General features: G+C 39.1%; 3 protein-coding genes across 3 annotated transcripts; all 3 read left to right on the forward strand.

The window, feature by feature from the left end:
• The first annotated feature begins 327 nt into the window (after nucleotides 1–327).
• Nucleotides 328–6171, forward strand: LOC103442168 (AUGMIN subunit 6). The gene is made up of 13 exons (XM_008380928.4): nucleotides 328–753; nucleotides 914–970; nucleotides 1071–1165; nucleotides 1601–1751; nucleotides 2070–2195; nucleotides 2327–2483; nucleotides 2644–2704; nucleotides 2782–3064; nucleotides 3152–3277; nucleotides 3885–4046; nucleotides 4161–4410; nucleotides 4557–5027; nucleotides 5475–6171. Exons 1-13 carry the CDS (start codon nucleotides 538–540, stop codon nucleotides 5513–5515), a joined length of 2196 nt encoding a protein of 731 aa, XP_008379150.3. The 5' UTR covers nucleotides 328–537; the 3' UTR covers nucleotides 5516–6171.
• A 933-nt stretch (nucleotides 6172–7104) lies between these two features.
• Nucleotides 7105–10821, forward strand: LOC103442169 (serine/threonine protein phosphatase 2A 57 kDa regulatory subunit B' theta isoform-like). Its single transcript, XM_008380929.4, has 3 exons — nucleotides 7105–7299; nucleotides 7820–9264; nucleotides 9896–10821. The coding sequence occupies exons 2-3, from the start codon at nucleotides 8077–8079 to the stop codon at nucleotides 10253–10255; spliced, it is 1548 nt and encodes a 515-aa protein (XP_008379151.3). The 5' UTR covers nucleotides 7105–7299; nucleotides 7820–8076; the 3' UTR covers nucleotides 10256–10821.
• A 2513-nt stretch (nucleotides 10822–13334) lies between these two features.
• On the forward strand, nucleotides 13335–16554 carry LOC103421458 (probable carboxylesterase 11). The gene is made up of 2 exons (XM_008359498.4): nucleotides 13335–14577; nucleotides 15636–16554. The coding sequence occupies exons 1-2, from the start codon at nucleotides 13682–13684 to the stop codon at nucleotides 16171–16173; spliced, it is 1434 nt and encodes a 477-aa protein (XP_008357720.3). The 5' UTR covers nucleotides 13335–13681; the 3' UTR covers nucleotides 16174–16554.
• The last annotated feature ends 1363 nt before the right edge of the window (nucleotides 16555–17917 follow it).

Consider the following 17917-nt stretch of genomic DNA (forward strand, 5'->3'; position numbering starts at 1 on the left):
TCTTTCAAATTTATAATAATATGTGACGTTTCGTCCGTGTTCGAAGTACAATGAAAAATCTATCCTCAATTTGTTGTCTAATCTAAATGGTCCAGCGGGGCATGTTATCGCCCTCACCAACCTACAGGAGGTGACGGCACCTAACGCTTTCGGAGCTGGCCGGCAATACTGTAACATTAGCGCACGTCAGCACCTTTCAAATTCTCCAACCGGCTACGTGACTCTTCATAGTCCCTCCGGCCCCACCAAAACGGCATATTATTAATAATTAAAAAAAATAAAAAAATTGAATTCTTAAATACAGGTCCCTCCACATTTCCCTATTTCAAAAACAACCCCAACTTATTCAAAAACTCAGACGCGTTTCGCAAATACGAAAACTCCCCCAGGGACCTGCATTTCAAAAAAAAAATCCCAAACAATTGAAAAAAAAAAAACCGGATTCACAACGGAGCAGAAAAGCGAGAAACAGAGGAGAGAGAGAGGGAGAGGAGAGAGAGAGGGAGAGGGAGAGGGAGAGGGAGAGGGAGGTTGGTGATGACAATGGACAGAGAGAAGGAGAGAGAGATAGAGCTAGAGAGTGCAATGTACACTAACTATTTGCTGTTAGGGTTGGATCCGGCGATTATCGGGCTCGGAGGATCCAATGCCACTCCTCGGGTCGGACTCTTCCGCCACTCCAACCCTAAATTGGGCGAACAGCTCCTCTACTTCATCCTCTCTTCTCTCAGAGGCCCAATTCAATCCGCCAAGGTAGTACAATCTCTCGATTTCCCTTCCTCCGTATATATTTACACTGTATAATTATATATATATATATATATATATGTGTGTGTGTGTGTGTGTGTGTTTGCATCTTTGTTATACTATCTTCTGCTATGGATCACGTTCCTGACGATTTTAGATCTTTCAGGATTTCGATAAGGTCTGGCCAATCTTCGATTCCGCGCAATCGCGGGATTTTCGAAAGGTAAATTCGACGATTCCACTTTTTCTGTTGCTTCTGGTTTGATATTCCTTTAAAATTTGAACATTTGGATGAAATGAGATGATTTGGTGTTGGTGATTAGGTTGTGCAAGGGATCATTAGTGAGCTCGAATCGCAAGGGGCGCTTCCGAGGAGCAATTCTAGGGTTTCTTCACTTGCTACATGTTGCGGACCCAGGTCGGTTGATGATGCTACTCCTCCCATTGTTGTTATGAGTTTGTTACATTTGTTTATGTGCATTTCTGCCTTTAATTATTCAACTTTTAAGGTGGAGTCGGGCTTGCTTGGCGAGAAAATTGACAGAAACCCGAAATTCACATATACTAACAGTTTGCTTCTTAATTTGACGGAGGTTCGTAGTTTTGTTGGGCTCACTTGGCCAGCTATTTTGCATTAAAGTGAGAAATAATTGTTAAATGAATGCAGGGAACATGTAGTTATATGTCACAGTGAACTTGTTTTTCCCCCAAATTAGCCAATCGATGATATTGGAATTAATACTTTATGCTTAAATGCTTTGGTGGTCTTCTTGGTTAAATGACTGTCTAACTTCTGCACAACAATTTTATGGGTTTGGGTCCTTAATTCATAAGCTTCATGTGTTGACTGCAGGTTTGTGGAACTTCTGTGGCAACTTTCTTTGCATGCTTTGCGAGAGGTTCATAGGCGAACATTTGCAGCTGATGTAGCTTCTAACCCACTTCCTGCATCACTGACGGATGTAGCCTTTTCACACGCAGCTACTTTACTTCCTGTTACAAAGGTACTCTTGACCTACACATATAATGTTGAAGCACACACAATTTACACTACAGATGACATCTTGAAATCGTGGTTCCCAAATTATTGATATGTTCAGCTATGGGCATTTTGCATCTTATAATAGCATGGAAGTGTTTCACAAGTATGAAAAGAAAGAGAAAAACTTTTGGAAGTGTTTCACATTATGAAACGTTTTCTCTTTCTGTATAACTCTTAAATGAGTTTTCAGGGTTTAATCCACATCTGCATTTTTCTGTGGAGTTTTCTTCTTTGACATGCTTATTCAGTAGCAGATATTTGACCTTAGCATCTTAAACAGGCTAGAATAGCACTTGAACGAAGAAGATTTCTTAAGAATGCGGAAACAGCAGTACAAAGACAGGCCTTGTGGTCGAATTTGGCTCATGAAATGACTGCGGAGTTTCGTGGTCTTTGTGCTGAAGAGGTATAAGGGTAACAATTCACATTCCGACAATTAATTTAATTTGGTAGAAGCTTATGTGAAAAATCGTGCAATTCACCTACTACCATACAATTTATTTTCTTATGTTTTTCTTTGTAAAACATGAATCTCAGGCTTATTTACAGCAAGAACTGGAAAAATTACATGACCTTAGGAACAAGGTGAAGTTGGAAGGGGAACATTGGGATGACCTTGTTTCTAGTTCGAGTCAGAATTCCCATTTAGTATCGAAAGCTACCCGGCTGTGGGAGTCTATATTAGCCCGTAAAAGTGAGTACAAACTTTCGTGGTCCTTTATAAATTTATTAAGTTTCTATGTATTATCAAATAATGTCGTGTGATAACACCTTATATGTTTATGTAGTTATTAGAAATCTGATTAGATATGTACCCAGTTTGATGAACTCAATTAAATCTCCATTTTGTACAGGTCAACATGAAGTTCTTGCTTCAGGCCCTATTGAGGATTTAATAGCTCACAGGGAGCATAGGTAATCTACCATCAAATATCATTTTAACATCACTTGAAACCCTTCACCTACTTACTTTTGCATGCAATGGTTTCTAGGTACCGCATATCTGGATCGTCTTTGCTTGCAGCTATGGATCAGAGTTCTCAGGTTCCTTATGGAGATGTCTTATCTGTCCAGTCCGGTGACTTTACTCCAACACATGCGGATGGCAAAGAACAAAATGATGGAGCAGATTCATCCCATTCACAAGTAAACGATGAAGCACTTCATCGAGCAGATGAAAGAAGTGCAAGAGTCCATCCAACCGTTGACGTGGCAGAAATTATCAGGCGTTGGACGCATGCTTTACAGCGTATCCATAAACAATCACTTCACATGGTATGCTCATTTGTATATGTTGATAAGAATGTTGGATACACGTTAGAAAAACGTAGTGAATTGGTGTTATGCAATGTTAATTTGTAGGCAAAGGCTAATGATGGAGAGGGTCCAGAAATTTTAAGAAGTGCACAGGATGGCAGTTCAAGTGGTCATGCTGAGTCTTTAGCTGCAACTCTTGCTGAACATCAGCAACACTTGGTTAGCTTTCAGGTAATACTTTTGCTTTAGCTAAAAGTACTGGTTACAAATTTACATATGAAGTTATATGATGAAGGAACCAATACGTGAGGTAGCTGAAATGTGACTGTAAAAGATGGTCAATGCAACGAGATTGGCAGGCATCGAACCTAAACTTTAAATGGAATTATGCATTCAAGTCTTGAAATCTGGTTATAATTCTTAGCTTTTGTGAAAGTGGAATCAGCTTATTTAGTTTGAATTATTGGAATTTGCATTAGAGTCAATTGGTTTCTAATTTCTTCAAATGCTTTTTGAGCCATCCTGAATATATATGTTATTTGAGTAGTCTTTCGTTTAAGAGGATCAATTAATACTCTGATATTCACCATGCTGATATTCCATCATGCATGAAGGATTTCAAGTTGAGCTTCTTTTGGTGGGAAGTTGTTGTAATATGGGATAGTGCATATAAAATTGCTTGGAATTCTGTAACTGAATAGTCATCATAGAACAGTCAATAATGAAAGTGAGATTATTTGTCCATACGCCTTTCTTTAGTCCCCTTCATCTCTCGTGCATAATTTATTTGTTATGACTCATGACGCTATGCTAAGATTTGAATTCATAACTTCTGTAGGTTCTCATTAACCAACTGAAGGAAGTTGCTCCGGCAATACAAAAGTCAATATCAGAATGTACAGATAAAGTAGATAGCATTTCATCTAGTCTGCCTCCGATGACCAAACAACCTGGTCGGTCAACTTCACCTATTCAAGCACAGAGCAGTGGAAGGACATTGGTAATTTTGAACCTATTTCATGCTAACCTTGTACCTACTAAATCATGTCTAGACTTGAATTATTGCAGTGTAGAATTCATTTAACCTGTTTTTGTTTCCTTTGGAACAATTCAGGAAAGCAACAGTGATGATGTGGCTGAGGTGACTTCAAAATTGTCTACCTTTCAGCTCGAAAAGGTGTCATCCAGCCCTGCTTTAAAGCTCCCACAGTTGTTTAACTTGACTTCTAATTCGTCTGGGAAAGGTGCAAATATGCATAAGCGCCCTGCTTCAGTTGCTCAATCAAACCAAATAGAGAACCTTCCTGAAAGGAAGTCTGTGGAGCAGCCTCTATCAAATAATCACATAGATAATCTACCACAAGGTCTGTTATCTGTGCCTGGTTCCTCAAATTCTCATTGTGTTATAAGCGTGTCCGCTTGCCCAAGGCATTTCGTTTTATATGCGGATTATTGATGGTTGAACAGCTTTGTTGTAAAGGTTTTTGATTTTTAGTTTAATGTTATGCAGACAGTGACAATTATTATGTCCAGAATCTAAAGAGATCTGTTAGAGAAGCTGCTCTGTCACAGAATTCCTTAAGTTTTGAATCATCACGAGGCAGCCATTCTGATGAAAGCTCTGAGCATTTCTTTTTACCACTTTCATCATCTGGGTTTTCTCGTCTAGGCCAAGAATCGAAGGGGGCTTCATTAAGGAGTAAAAGGTTTCCAGCTCAGACGGAGGCTTCCTTTCATGAAAATTGTGCTCCTGATGGTAATGTGGGGAACAAGTATGCCGAATTATCTGAAGTGTTGAATGATTTAGATTCACTTGATGATTTTGACCAAGTAAATGGGTTTCTTTCCGCTGCTGGTTCAAACTGTGCTGTTTCGGACACACAGAGATCATTTTATGACTTTGAGGAAGCTCGGGAGCAGGTTTTCTCACCTCCTTTGCTAATGGACTCATCACTATTAGCCGATTATGAAGACTTACTTGGTATGTTGCTCTGGTCACCAACTAGGTCCGTTATATTGGCTTGTATATGTAGATGTTATTATCAGTAACTTCATTTTATTATTGAATGCTTTCTGTCATTCCAAGTATATGGTCATCTGTACTGGTTCTGGCACTAGGTTTTCTACCTTATATCGTCAAATCTTGGGGATAGTCATTATAGCATTGAGATCAATCACCACTGGACCCTATAACACACACTTCTTTTATCTTCCTGTGAGAACATCCTCCACTAATTATACTGCAAGTCGTAGTGAAGTCGTCGAAAATGAACCATTTGTATCATAGCTGGCTCCATTTGTGTATCAGTGTGATTAATATATGTATGCTACCTGGTCGAGCTATATGGTTTTCTAGCTTCGTGTACACTATAATTCTTTTGTTTTTCCTTATTCCCTTCCCACTAAGAGTTTGTTTGACTCTTTGCAGCACCACTTTCAGAAACTGAAACAGCCTTAATGGAGCACTGAAACTGAATTTTGAGCAACCTGAATTATCGGTCAAGGAGCTATTTGGTCACTGCGATGGTTTTGTTTCCATTTCCGGGGACACTTTCCACTTTCCCAAATTATTGTTGACAACTTGACATGCCTGTATCATTTCTTTGATGTTCTGTACATTTCCCCCCTCCAACTCAGCGCAGTTCAATTGTTTGGAGGAAACCGTGAACCTTCCTAGCAGTGCTGTTGTACATGCTTGACAATGGCTCCGAACCGAAATGATTGTATCATGTTGAAGTTCCACTGCTCCCAACGAGATGTAAGCTGCAGACATTTCCTGGGGTGATTTTGTCCATGGATGATTAGGAAACTACAATGTGGCGACTTATGCACGTGTACTTCTTAGCCCCGCCCTGTGCAGCGATCGATCTTTCGAGTTTCATGCTTTAGGTAACTGACAAGATTGGTTGTTGGTCTGATTTTTACATGTATCTGATTAATCTGACCTAAATGTAAGTTGCTGAAACGTCAAAGATGTGAGAAGTAGTTGTTGAACCATAGGGGTTTACTATCTTTGTTTTTTTGCTTTAATATTCTTTTAGAAGGGTAATTATTTCTTTTAAAATGCTGGAATTGTGAGTAAATGTCGTTGTTTAATCAAGTAAATGATGAATGATTACACAAAAGTTGGTTTTTCTGTCTTTTTCTTTGCCCTTTTGTACGAGAAAGTTTCAATCGCGTCGGCAACACGGTCTGTACAATTTTGTTGGAATTTTTAATTTTTTTTTAAGTTTTCAACAAATTATATTATTACACTTGTGCTTCAAGCTGTGTTTCTGTCACAGTGAAAAATCTTTCCTTTTATACATGTCATTTCGCTTTTTGTTTGTGGAGGGAAATGGTTGCCCTCTTAACGGGGCGCAAAGCAAGTCATAAGTCCAGTCGAGACAAAGCGGAAGAAAACGAAAAATGAGCTTCACATATGAATTATGATAATGAATGAGTTCTGTTAGCAGATATTTGCGTAGTCGCGTAGTCATATTGGTTATAATTACACTAGAAATCGCAAATTAAACTCCAGAATTTAATTAATGTAGGTTCAAATTTGTGATAATCAGACAATCTTATCGAAATTTGAACCGCTGCGGTCTGTTAAAGGTCGCACTGCACAGTGACATCTCACTCGTCTTTGTCTAGTGCTAAAATTACAATTTCAACCTTTCACTTTCTTCTCCAAAGACCCCTTCCAACTGAAAGTGTCCGTAGATTGGAAGGCTATTTTAGTCAAATGCGACTCTCGACTCTCGTCATCTGCAGTGAATCAAAGTGGGAGCAAGGAGGAACAGTTTTGGTCTTTTTTGAGGTTGAAAATTTAAATTCCTGATCAAAAGTCTTTTTTATTTATTTTTAATACATCAATTTTTTTACACTAAGAGAAATAAGAGTTCGGTTAAGCAACATAATGGATAATTTAATTTGGTATTGAATTTGTCATCCACCTTTCACTTCCAAATGAAGAAGAATACCACCAAATTGTAGTATTCAATGGCAATTCCTGATCAAAGTTAAAACAAATAAATTAATACATAATACTATAAATTTTACAATTTTATTATTTATTTTGTAATCAAAACCATAAATTTTACAATTTTCATGTAAAAAAAAAAGAAAGAAAAATCATCCGACAAAAACAAAAGAGCTTACAGCCGCCAAAGATTTGCTGTTCTTCAACACCCCTCCCACCCCACCTTTTTCCTATTTCTCTCTATCTCCAAAAGGCAAGACAAGAAACAACAGCTCCGACCTCTCTCTCTGTAAGTATCTCCGAACATTTCATTATTTTCTCCGAAAATTGACTATCTGTTCCCTTCATTGCATGTTTTTCCAGCTCTGCAATAACTTTCCACTTTCTGGCTCTGAAATTTGCGCATGTTAATCTTTGTCGGAGAATGCCAAATGGGTTTTCCAGATCATGTCCGGATCTTGTTTTTTCATGATCCAGCTGAATTTCTTGTCAATTTTGGTGAAAAGGGGCAAAATTTCAGCGTATTTTTCTTTTTTTTTATGTGGGTTTTTGCACAAGTCAAACTTTCTAATCTTGGAACACAAATTCGATTGTTTTGAGGATTCCTACATCGGGGGTTTCCCGATACAAGTTGTGATGTTAGATTGTTTGTTGTAAAAAGTCAAGCTTTACCTGGATTTTGCTTTGGCTAATGGATCAGAGATTAAAGTTTAGCAAAGCTGTTGTTTTTGCATTGTTTAGTTAATCAAAGATTGGAAATTTCTAGTAATCTGTTTAATTTTCGGGTCCGAATGGATTTTTATATGCAGCTTTGTTCTCATTTGAGGTGGGTTTGGTATCACTGCTCCGGATTTCCCCAACTGGGTTGGAACATTGGTTTCTAATTAAGGGGAAGTCACTGTGTTTACCAAGGAAAGGCATGAGAAGTTTATAGGTTTCGGTTCTTGCTTCTTTGTGCCGGATTTTGGCTTTGTGTTTCTGGGGTTTTCTAGCCTGATTGGACTTGTCTTTCGGGTATCACCGATGCTGTGTTTGCTCTAGTAGCTTTTCCTTTGTCGATTGAGTTATGATCAAACAGATACTTAATAGGCTCCCAAGGAAGCCCAAGTCATCTGAGCATCGTGTGGGAGGATCCTCTACCTCTAATTCAAATGTTTCCACCGGTTCAAGAGGCAACTCTATATCAAGTAACAAGTATGCGAGCTCGAGTACTACATCTTTTTCGAGCGCTAATTCTACTCCAAACTTTGGAGTAAATGTGACTTCGAAGCTTAATGGGAACTCATTGGCTTCTCCATATGAGGCATTGCCTAGCTTCAAAGATGTCCCGAATGCAGAGAAGCAGAATTTGTTGATAAAAAAGTTGAACTTGTGTTGTGTTGTCTTTGACTTCAATGACCCGACAAAGAACATCAAGGAAAAGGAGATCAAGCGACAGACATTGGTAGAGCTTGTGGATTACATTGCTTCTGCTAATGGGAAATTCTCAGAAACCGTCATGCAAGAAATCGTAAAGATGGTGAGCATAAATTTATTTAGAACACTCACTTCTACACCCCTTGAAAACAAAGCATTAGAGTCCTTTGAGTTAGAAGAGGAAGAGCCTTCGATGGACCCAGCATGGCCGCACTTGCAAATTGTGTATGAATTCTTCCTGAGGTTTGTTGCATCACCTGAGACGGATGCAAAGTTGGCTAAGAGATACATAGATCACTCCTTTGTTCTCAGGTTGTTAGGTCTTTTTGATTCAGAGGACCACAGAGAGAGGGATTACTTGAAAACAGTTCTGCACCGCATCTATGGGAAATTTATGGTGCACCGCCCGTTCATCCGCAAAGCAATCAACAACATCTTCTATCATTTTATTTTTGAAACTGAAAAGCATAATGGGATTGCAGAGCTGTTAGAGATTTTGGGAAGTATAATAAATGGTTTTGCTCTGCCGCTGAAAGAAGAGCACAAACTCTTTCTTGTTCGAGTGCTTATTCCACTTCACAAACCAAAGTGCATACCCTTGTACCACCAGCAGTTGTCGTACTGCATTACTCAATTTGTGGAGAAAGATTGCAAACTTGCTGATACAATAATTCGGGGTTTACTCAAATATTGGCCTATTACCAATAGTTCTAAGGAGGTCATGTTCTTAGGTGAACTGGAAGAAGTTTTAGAAGCAACTCAGCCTGCAGAGTTCCAGCGCTGCATGGTGCCGCTGTTTCGCCAAATTGGTCGTTGCTTAAGCAGTTCACATTTTCAGGTGAGCAGCCTCTCCACTTTCATCTGTTTTGTGCTTGCTAGTTTCCTCTTTTCTGTACAGTCCTGTGTTAATCTTTGTTATTTGAAACATAGTAGAATGTCTGTTGAGTTATATGTTTTCTCGTGTAGTTTGCATCCTCTATGGAATCTTTTCAAAGCTTACAAATTATGGTACCATGGAGAAAGTGATATTTTGATGAACTTCTGTTGGTATATTTCTTCGTGAAGATGCACCTTAGGCATTTTGAAATTTGAAATCTTAGATCTTAAGATGCTGTTTTGAGTTACTCTTGCAATATTTTAGGCTGTTCTGGAATCTATTAAGTTTCTCATAATTAAGTATGAAACCCGTAGGGTAAACAAGTTGGTCCGTATCTTTGAAGGGGAATTTCTGGCATAGCTAAGTCAGTTATTGAATGATCTACAGGCTTTATAGTATGTAGAAGAAAACGTGATTTTGGTTCTCAGCTGCACTGAAACTAACAGAAACCAATATTTTCCTTAATTTACTTCTGTACTTTACATTGAACGATTTCAATAAAATGAGTTCATGATAGTTTGTGCACTCTAGATTTACTGTTTCCGCTCTAAGCTCTCTTGCTCTCATATATCGAGTTGTGCTTCATTTGCAGGTGGCAGAGCGAGCTCTGTTCTTATGGAATAACGATCACATTGTGAACCTAATCAAACAGAACCGCCATGTCCTACTGCCAATCATATTCCCTTCATTGGAGAAAAATGCAAGAAACCACTGGAACCAGGCAGTACAGAGCCTGACACTAAATGTCCGTAAGATTTTCTCTGATATTGACCCTGAGCTTTTTGAGGAATGCTTGCTCAAATTCCATGAAGATGAAGCACAAGAGACTGTAAATAGTGAGAAACGTCACGATACTTGGAAACGTTTGGAAGAGCTTGCTGCAAAGAATGCTACGAGCAATGAAGCAGTGCTTGTGTCCCCCAAAGGGGCCACCAGCAAACCTTCTGGCTAGGAACTTTGAGATACCCCGTGATGTGATTACAGTGGTTTCGATGTTCAAATTATTATGCAGGCGATAAACTGACGTTGCTGTATAAGTTCTGAGATGTCAATCTTCTTGTTGTTGGCTCCTCCCCTACATGCAGAAAGTTGGGTTGTCCGGTGATCAAGTCACAGAGCATACACGTATGGCTGCTCAATCTGGAATACAGTTAGCCCCCTTTCGGTTTACCATAGCGGGATGTTGGGCTGTACATATCGGATTGGGTGTAGAGGAACAACGGGGGTGCTGCTGCCACAACACAAGCACGGTCTCGGCGGGTGTGGTGAGTAAAGCTGATCCTTCGTCGTCAGGGTTCCAAAGTTAACAAAAGGGCTTGAAAATTGACATATCAGTGGTTACATATTTTGGGGTTTGGTTTAATAGAGACACCCTCTTTCTCCATCTTCAGTTACTTGTATTGTATGTATCATCATCAATTCATCATCGTCAAACTATGTTGCTTTTGTAAAATGTATCCATCCCTGTAACGCCTAAATTCCGGAGTTCAGTCCGCGTATACGAGAGATATCTACTTACACCTGGAATGTTGCGGCAATAGTGTAAGATTGGTTTGGAATACCGTCATCCTGACATCTCGGAGGCAGAAGGGTGCATGGTTGGTTTGGAGAGAAATGATAAGGAGATCTTCTCAAAAGTGGGACTATTTTGAGACTCCTTGCCACCTACAATGTTATATAATGTTGACATGAGAATAGACATTAAGAGCAGTTCCATCGTGGGCAATAGCCCGATGGACTGGCTCTCAAACAGGGCCAGAAAGCCCGAGCAACTTGGTCCAGCGTGTGTTGGTGATTGAGCCCGAGAGGGCTCGAGGGAGAGGCCCGGCACGAGTTGCCAGCTCGAGAGCCTGAAGGCCACGTGACGCAAGGCTGACGTAACCATAATATAAAAGTAATAAAAAATATAATTAAAAAATCCAAAAAAATTTAATTAAAAAATCCATTTTTTTTAATTTTTAAAAAAATTTGATTTCATTTTTTTATAAATATGTTATCATTATCTTTCAACTTACACCATAATTTTATATTTTTTCAAATACTTTGGGTTGTAATTTCTTATTTAATGACACGTGGTACAACGAGACCGATTAAAAATCATATCCGAAATTACAAATAAAATTATTTTTTATTATTTTATAAAATAAAAAATACTAATATTTTATTGCCTATTATCATGGTTATTCAGTGTCGGGATGGAGATGCAAAAGACAATTACTATTCATTAAGGCAGTTATTGTTCATTGGAGGCTATTCAATAGTGACTTGCCCTAGGGGGCCTTTGCAACGGTGGAGTTGCTCTAAAGTGTGAGGTGTCAGAGAATCCATAAAGAGTCAGTTTGAGAGTCTCCTTAGCATTGCTGTCATTCTGACATCTCGGTGGCGAGACATGCATGATTGGTTTGAAATACTGTCATCCTAACATTGGGGGCAGGACCGTGCTTGATTGGTTTAACTACTATCATCTTGACATCTCGGGAGCGAGATAGTGCATGATTAGTTTGAAATACCGTCATCTTGATAGCTTGGGGCGGGAATTCTCCTCATGTGGCCCACTTGATTGCACCTTGTTTGAACAATAATTCATGTTTGATTCCAATTATTAATAGCCTATCTGTAGCTGACGAGGATATACTAAATTACTAATTGGTCCAATTACACACTTGGAAACAAATTGAATGAAAAGGAAATGGGAGGATGATCTGATTATTTTATGTTCTGAACTAAAAAACTGATTGAAGTTACTCGTCAAATGACGCAGATGAAGAGGAGAAGGATGGAGTGATTATGAAGTGAGAGAGACTCCTACCTTATCTCTTCAATTTTCATAGTCCAATCACGATTATCCACTTGTTTACTTGTGAGTTGTGAGTATTTTCTTTTTACCAATCGAGAACGGGATTTGGAGCTCATTTATAAGTGCTTTTAAAATGATTGAAAGTGTTTTTGGTGAAAATGTTTATGTGTTCCAAAAGCACAAGTTATGTGCTTCTTATATGAAGCAATTTAAGTGTTTTTTCAAGATTCACTTGCATTTTTATTAATGATTGCTTCCAAAAGCGCTCTTATTAAAATTAGTTTTGGTCATTTTAAAAACACTTCTAAAACGAAACCTTGAACTTTGAATCTCTTTCGATATTACAAAAAAAAAAAAAAAGTATTGCAAACTCATAATTAGCTGGTTGTCCAAGTAATTTCACATTTTCATATTTATAAAAGAGTTGTTATTAGTACTCTAAAATATTTATTTACTATAAAGAGGATTGTATGGCAACTATTTTAATCATGCGTTGAGGAGGAGAGCGGTACAACTATTTTGGAGTATTAATTACTTTGTATTTACCCAAACTTTAGCCAAGTGCACTACTCATAAATCGTAGAACTCATAGTCACCATTCAATTCAATATATTAAATCCCACACTAAAGTAAAAAAATTTAGATTTTTAATGATCTTAGCTTCAATGAAGAGATGAACTTTATTATACTCATTATTAATTAATTTATTTTACTATAGTTATTTAAAAAATGTGGTTTGAATAGCAAATTCTTAAATACATGCTATCATTGATAAATAAACAGCTTCCGAACTAAGTAATGGAGATGCCGAATTAAGATGTTAAATTTTATTTTATAGGTAATGCAACAAAATAACATTTTGTAAAGTCTCATATTCCAGCCCAACGTCAAATTAAAATGTTTTTTTCATTATTATAAAATCAAGTGGATCGTAATTTAATAATAAAATAATTAATAAGTGGAGAAAAATAAAAAATATATACGTAATGTACCCCACATTAAAGTAAAATAAAATAAATTTTTACGTTTCTTCAAATTTGACAGCAAAGTCGAATTATTTTTGTCAGAACAGTCGACATAGGATTTTTTACCTCTGATGTAATTGTACTCCACAATCAAGTGGTTGGGCGTACGCTTAAAAATCCAGCAAGTCCCTCCATCATAGCGTGAAGATGAAACACTTGATAATTCCTCTGGCCGATAAATATTTTCTTTTTTTTCAGACAAAGAAATTAGAATCCAGAATTCTCCTTCAAAAAATAATATAAATTGGAAACCATAAAAAATTGAGAAAAATAAAAAATGATAAAATTTGACCAAGCCAGCGGCAGCCATCCGAGAGCCGCCATTGAAGCCATTAAAATTCAGATTGAAAGCTCTCTCTCTCTCCGATAACAAAACCCTAATCCCATGTGAATCCAATTTCACTGGGGAGATCGATTAACCCTTAATCTCAAACCTTAATCCGCCATGAATTTACACTAACACCCAGAAAATCCCCCCCCCCCATATCTCAATTTTCCAGTCTCTGCAAATCCGCCAATTTGTAGAGAGAGAAAGAGAGAGGAGAGAGAGAGAGAAATGCCAAGCGTAGCTGTGCAGCTCTACAGCGTGTTCTTCAAGTTCCTCTTGAAGCACCGATTGCAGAACCGGATCCAAAACCAACCCGACGAGTACAACCCTTTTGGCGTTACCTCCCGACCCGAAGAAACCATCGTCGCCCCCAATCCGGTATTTGACGACGGCGTCGCCACCAAGGACATCCACATCGACCCCCTCACTTCTATCTCTATCCGAATCTTCCTCCCCGAGTCCGCCCTCACCCCACCTGAACCCGCTTCCAAGCCCAGGGTTATCGCCGCACCGAAGCGATCCGATCTCAATAACGGGCCCAACCGAGCCGATCCGGTCCGCCAGAGCCTTAACAATTTACCGGCCACCCCTTCTCGGCGCAACAGCTATGGCAATCCGGCGGTGTCCAATTTGGCGAAAAGCGAGCAGAGACGGAACAGTTACGGGAGTAGCAATGACATGGAGGGATTGAATTTGATGGCCAATGCCGGCGCCGGAGTGTACAGAGGCTACTCGCCGGGCAATTCGACCAGGACAGGTCGAAAATTGCCGGTCATGTTGCAGTTTCACGGCGGCGGTTGGGTCAGTGGGAGTAATGACTCGGTGGCCAATGATATCTTCTGTCGGCGGATTGCGAAGCTCTGTGACGTCGTAGTTTTGGCGGTGGGTTATCGGCTTGCCCCGGAGAATCGGTACCCTGCGGCATTTGAGGACGGGTTGAAGGTGTTGAATTGGCTTGGGAAGCAAGCCAATTTGGCTGAGTGTAGTAAGTCCATGGGAAGTGGAAGGGGAGCTCTCGGTGGTGTTACGGAGTTTAAGAAGACTGATTCTCATAGGCATATCGTGGACTCTTTCGGGGCGTCAATGGTTGAGCCCTGGTTAGCTGCCCATGGAGATCCAACAAGGTTATAATCTTGTTTTAATCACTTTTAACTTGCATTTCTAATCTAGTGTGTTATGATTGATGATGATATATGAGTTTACAGTTTCTTAGTTCAGTTTGTAGATTTTGATAGCGTGATTTACATAAGTGCATTGCTCGTGTCAAAAGTTTATCGGCATTTGTTTGGAGTTTACCAGATGCCTGAGTTGGTTTCTTGTTATCGGTTTCTCGTAGCTGAGTTTTGATACTTGTTTGATTGCCAATTGGTTTAATAATGGAAATATTGCTAGCCAAATCTTGGGACCAGTTTTCCCAACTTAAAATAGTTGTCTAGGCTGGTTGCTGGTGGCAATGCTTTAGTTTTTGAGTTCATTTCCATCTCCCGAGAACTTCAATCAATGTCGATTGAATCATAGGGCTAATTTCAATTTAGCAGGGCAACTGTCGGTTGATGACTGAATTTTATTTTTTTGGGAATTTGGTAAGGTTTGTATCTAAAGTAATTTCTTCTTTTGTTGCCCTGTATGATACATTGATCCCCTTATATTAGAGTATATGCTGGATTCATGTAGGTTTAGAGAAAAACAGTTTTCGTTTTCATCCTAAATTTGTTCGTAAATCTCAAGATTTCTTGATGAAAAGAGGAGATAGGTTAAGGAAGCAGTAGAAGGTGGAGCACAATGAAATATATGAGAAAAACTTCTTGTCTTGTTGCCAAGCGTTCGCCTACAGGGTTTCAATATGTGGCATCGTTATCTTAACAATTCCCCTTCAGAGAAGAATTTGTCTTCCTTTTATGTTCCCTTATTTTTTGAAGATTTACTTAGCTGTCTCTCTAAGTCAGTCAGCATTCTGCATTTTGCCTTTCTTTCTTTATGACATTCCAGTTGATTGGCGGCACATTTTCAATTCCATTTATGTTTGAACTGAATAGCTGTTTGCCGACATTAGGTATAAAGTCACTTATTTCTCTGCATGTTCTGGTTCTGTAAATTTAGTTTCTTCTGTTCTTTTTACCCCTTTTGGAATTTTAAGAAGGGTACACGGGAAATTTCTAACTTGTTCTGTTATCTCAAACAGATGTGTTCTCCTTGGTGCGAGCTGTGGTGCGAACATTGCAGACTATGTGGCCCGGAAAGCTGTAGAGGCGGGCAAGCTTTTGGACCCTGTGAAGGTGGTTGCACGGGTCCTGATGTATCCGTTCTTCATTGGAAGTGTTCCCACCCGCTCTGAGATAAAACTGGCAAACTCCTATTTCTATGACAAGGCAATGTGCATACTAGCATGGAAACTATTTTTACCTGAGGAAGAGTATAGCTTGGATCACCCAGCTGCCAATCCCCTCATCCCAGATAGGGGCCCACCTTTAAAGCTTATGCCTCCTACCCTTACAGTGGTGGCAGAACATGATTGGATGAGAGACCGCGCCATTGCTTACTCAGAGGAACTTAGGAAGGTAAACGTTGATGCACCTGTACTGGAGTATAAAGACGCAGTTCACGAATTTGCAACCCTTGATATGTTGCTCAAGACCCCTCAGGCTCAGGCTTGTGCAGAGGACGTCGCCATCTGGGTCAAGAAATACATCTCACTTCGAGGTCACGAGTTCTCATATTAGGTAGGAGACAAACACCCCCGGAGTGGTGGCGCCACACAGCACAATCATCTCCGCCTGTGTATTCTGTTAGAAACTGAGCCAGAGAAAACAGGTTTTGCTGTCTTACCTGGATTTCATACGACATTGTTTTGGTGGTTTCCTTTTCGATCTCTTGGGTTGTTACAGTTTCGAAATCGTCCCTTGTGACTGTGCCAAGTTCTGTGTTTTTGTAAGATAGAGAAGTTGCCTGAGATTAGGATTGTACATGAGGCTGTGAAATGTTTACCCTCCCTTTGTAAGCAAGGAGCGCCGCATTCGGACGTGTTCTTGCGCCATTTTTTTTCCCCTGTGCATTATGATGTACTACTGTTTCTCATTAATATAGTTCTCAATTCAATTAAATTTCTTAATGTATTTAGACCCTGCGTAAAGCGGGAGCCTTGTGCACTGGGTACGACCTTTTTTTATTTAGACGCTTATGAACCCGACCCTACTTAGTGGGATAATGTTTTGTTGTTACTGTTGTTTTATATAGAGCCTCATGAAATGAAATGATGTCTCTATGATCTCTTTTATATATCTTCATTTCGATTTAGGGTTTTTGGAGCGTTATATATTTTTAGGATAGTTCTATTCACATAAATGAAAACACCCTTATTTTTCACTATTCTCAAATTTCGGTTGTCGTATCGAATATTTTGAAGATTAATGATTAAAAAGTTAAAAAGGGGTGTTAAATGGCAAAGAAAGAGACAAATGGGGCACATGGCCTTGGAAGGGGTGAAATTCCATTCCAAATAATTGGAGTCAGGAAGTCGTGCATTAACCTATGTTTTCTCCTTTCCCCATTATTTACCTTGATTTGCACTACTTATTGGTGTTGGGAAAGCACCGAGAAAATGGGGTGGAATGATATTATCATTGAATCTGATTCTTTGGACTCTGTGTCATGTCTTCAGGATCTTAATTCGATGGGCAGTTGGGATGCTTTTCCTTTGCTAGCTAAGTGCACATGTATGGGGAAGGCTTTCCAAGATTGCCGCTGGTCTTGGGTTCCAAGATCGGCCAATAAGGCAGCGGACAGTTTGGCGTCGCGGCACTGTAGGGAGGTATGTGATTCTGTTTGGGTTAACCGACCCCCATCTTCCCTTGTTCATGTTCTGTGTAATGACGGTCTCCCTTGTCCCCATTAGGCTTGTAGTTTTGGTGCAAGGAGTGACACTTTTAGCATTTGATGCGGTGTCGGATGCTTCCTCCTTGTACTTCGTTTTCTTGCTTGGTCGTAGCTGGCCTGTTTGCTTTATTGTAAGCTTTCTTGTTCTCTTTGGCATCTCTGCCCGGGTAATGCATTATCTCGTTCACCAAAAAAAAAAAAAGCACCGAGAAAATATATATTTTAGTGTATTTTTACTTACATTATGATATAAGTCGAAAAAAAAAAACATGTTTATAAGTTATGGAAAGATTACGTGATTATGGTCATTCGTCGTACATCGGACAGTCAATTTTCGTTAGATATTATTTATATTTAATTTTAAATTTTAAATTTCAAATGATTTCTAATTACACAATTTACGATGAATGAACATGATCACGGAATCATCTGGATCCTTAAAAGAAAGATCCGAAGAAGATCTTTTTCCATAAGTTATACAACATGTTAATGTGAATTGATCTCGTTGTAGGAAAGTCTCGCTTTAATCAATGCAAAGTCATATGATACATGTTTAGCTATTTTTTTTTTTCAAATTAAAGTCCACAACAA

The sequence above is a fragment of the Malus domestica genome, chromosome 09 (genome assembly GCF_042453785.1).
Source record: "Malus domestica chromosome 09, GDT2T_hap1".
Lineage (NCBI taxonomy): Eukaryota > Viridiplantae > Streptophyta > Magnoliopsida > Rosales > Rosaceae > Malus > Malus domestica.

Coding starts and splice junctions, on each gene's coding strand:
- LOC103442168 (XM_008380928.4), top strand. CDS start 538: ATGACAATGGACAGAGAGAAGGAGAGAGAGATAGAGCTAGAGAGTGCA. Junction 2,484..2,643: donor GTCTATATTAGCCCGTAAAA/GTGAGTACAAAC, acceptor CATTTTGTACAG/GTCAACATGAAGTTCTTGCT. Junction 3,065..3,151: donor ATAAACAATCACTTCACATG/GTATGCTCATTT, acceptor GTTAATTTGTAG/GCAAAGGCTAATGATGGAGA.
- LOC103442169 (XM_008380929.4), top strand. CDS start 8,077: ATGATCAAACAGATACTTAATAGGCTCCCAAGGAAGCCCAAGTCATCT. Junction 9,265..9,895: donor TAAGCAGTTCACATTTTCAG/GTGAGCAGCCTC, acceptor CTTCATTTGCAG/GTGGCAGAGCGAGCTCTGTT.
- LOC103421458 (XM_008359498.4), top strand. CDS start 13,682: ATGCCAAGCGTAGCTGTGCAGCTCTACAGCGTGTTCTTCAAGTTCCTC. Junction 14,578..15,635: donor GCCCATGGAGATCCAACAAG/GTTATAATCTTG, acceptor TATCTCAAACAG/ATGTGTTCTCCTTGGTGCGA.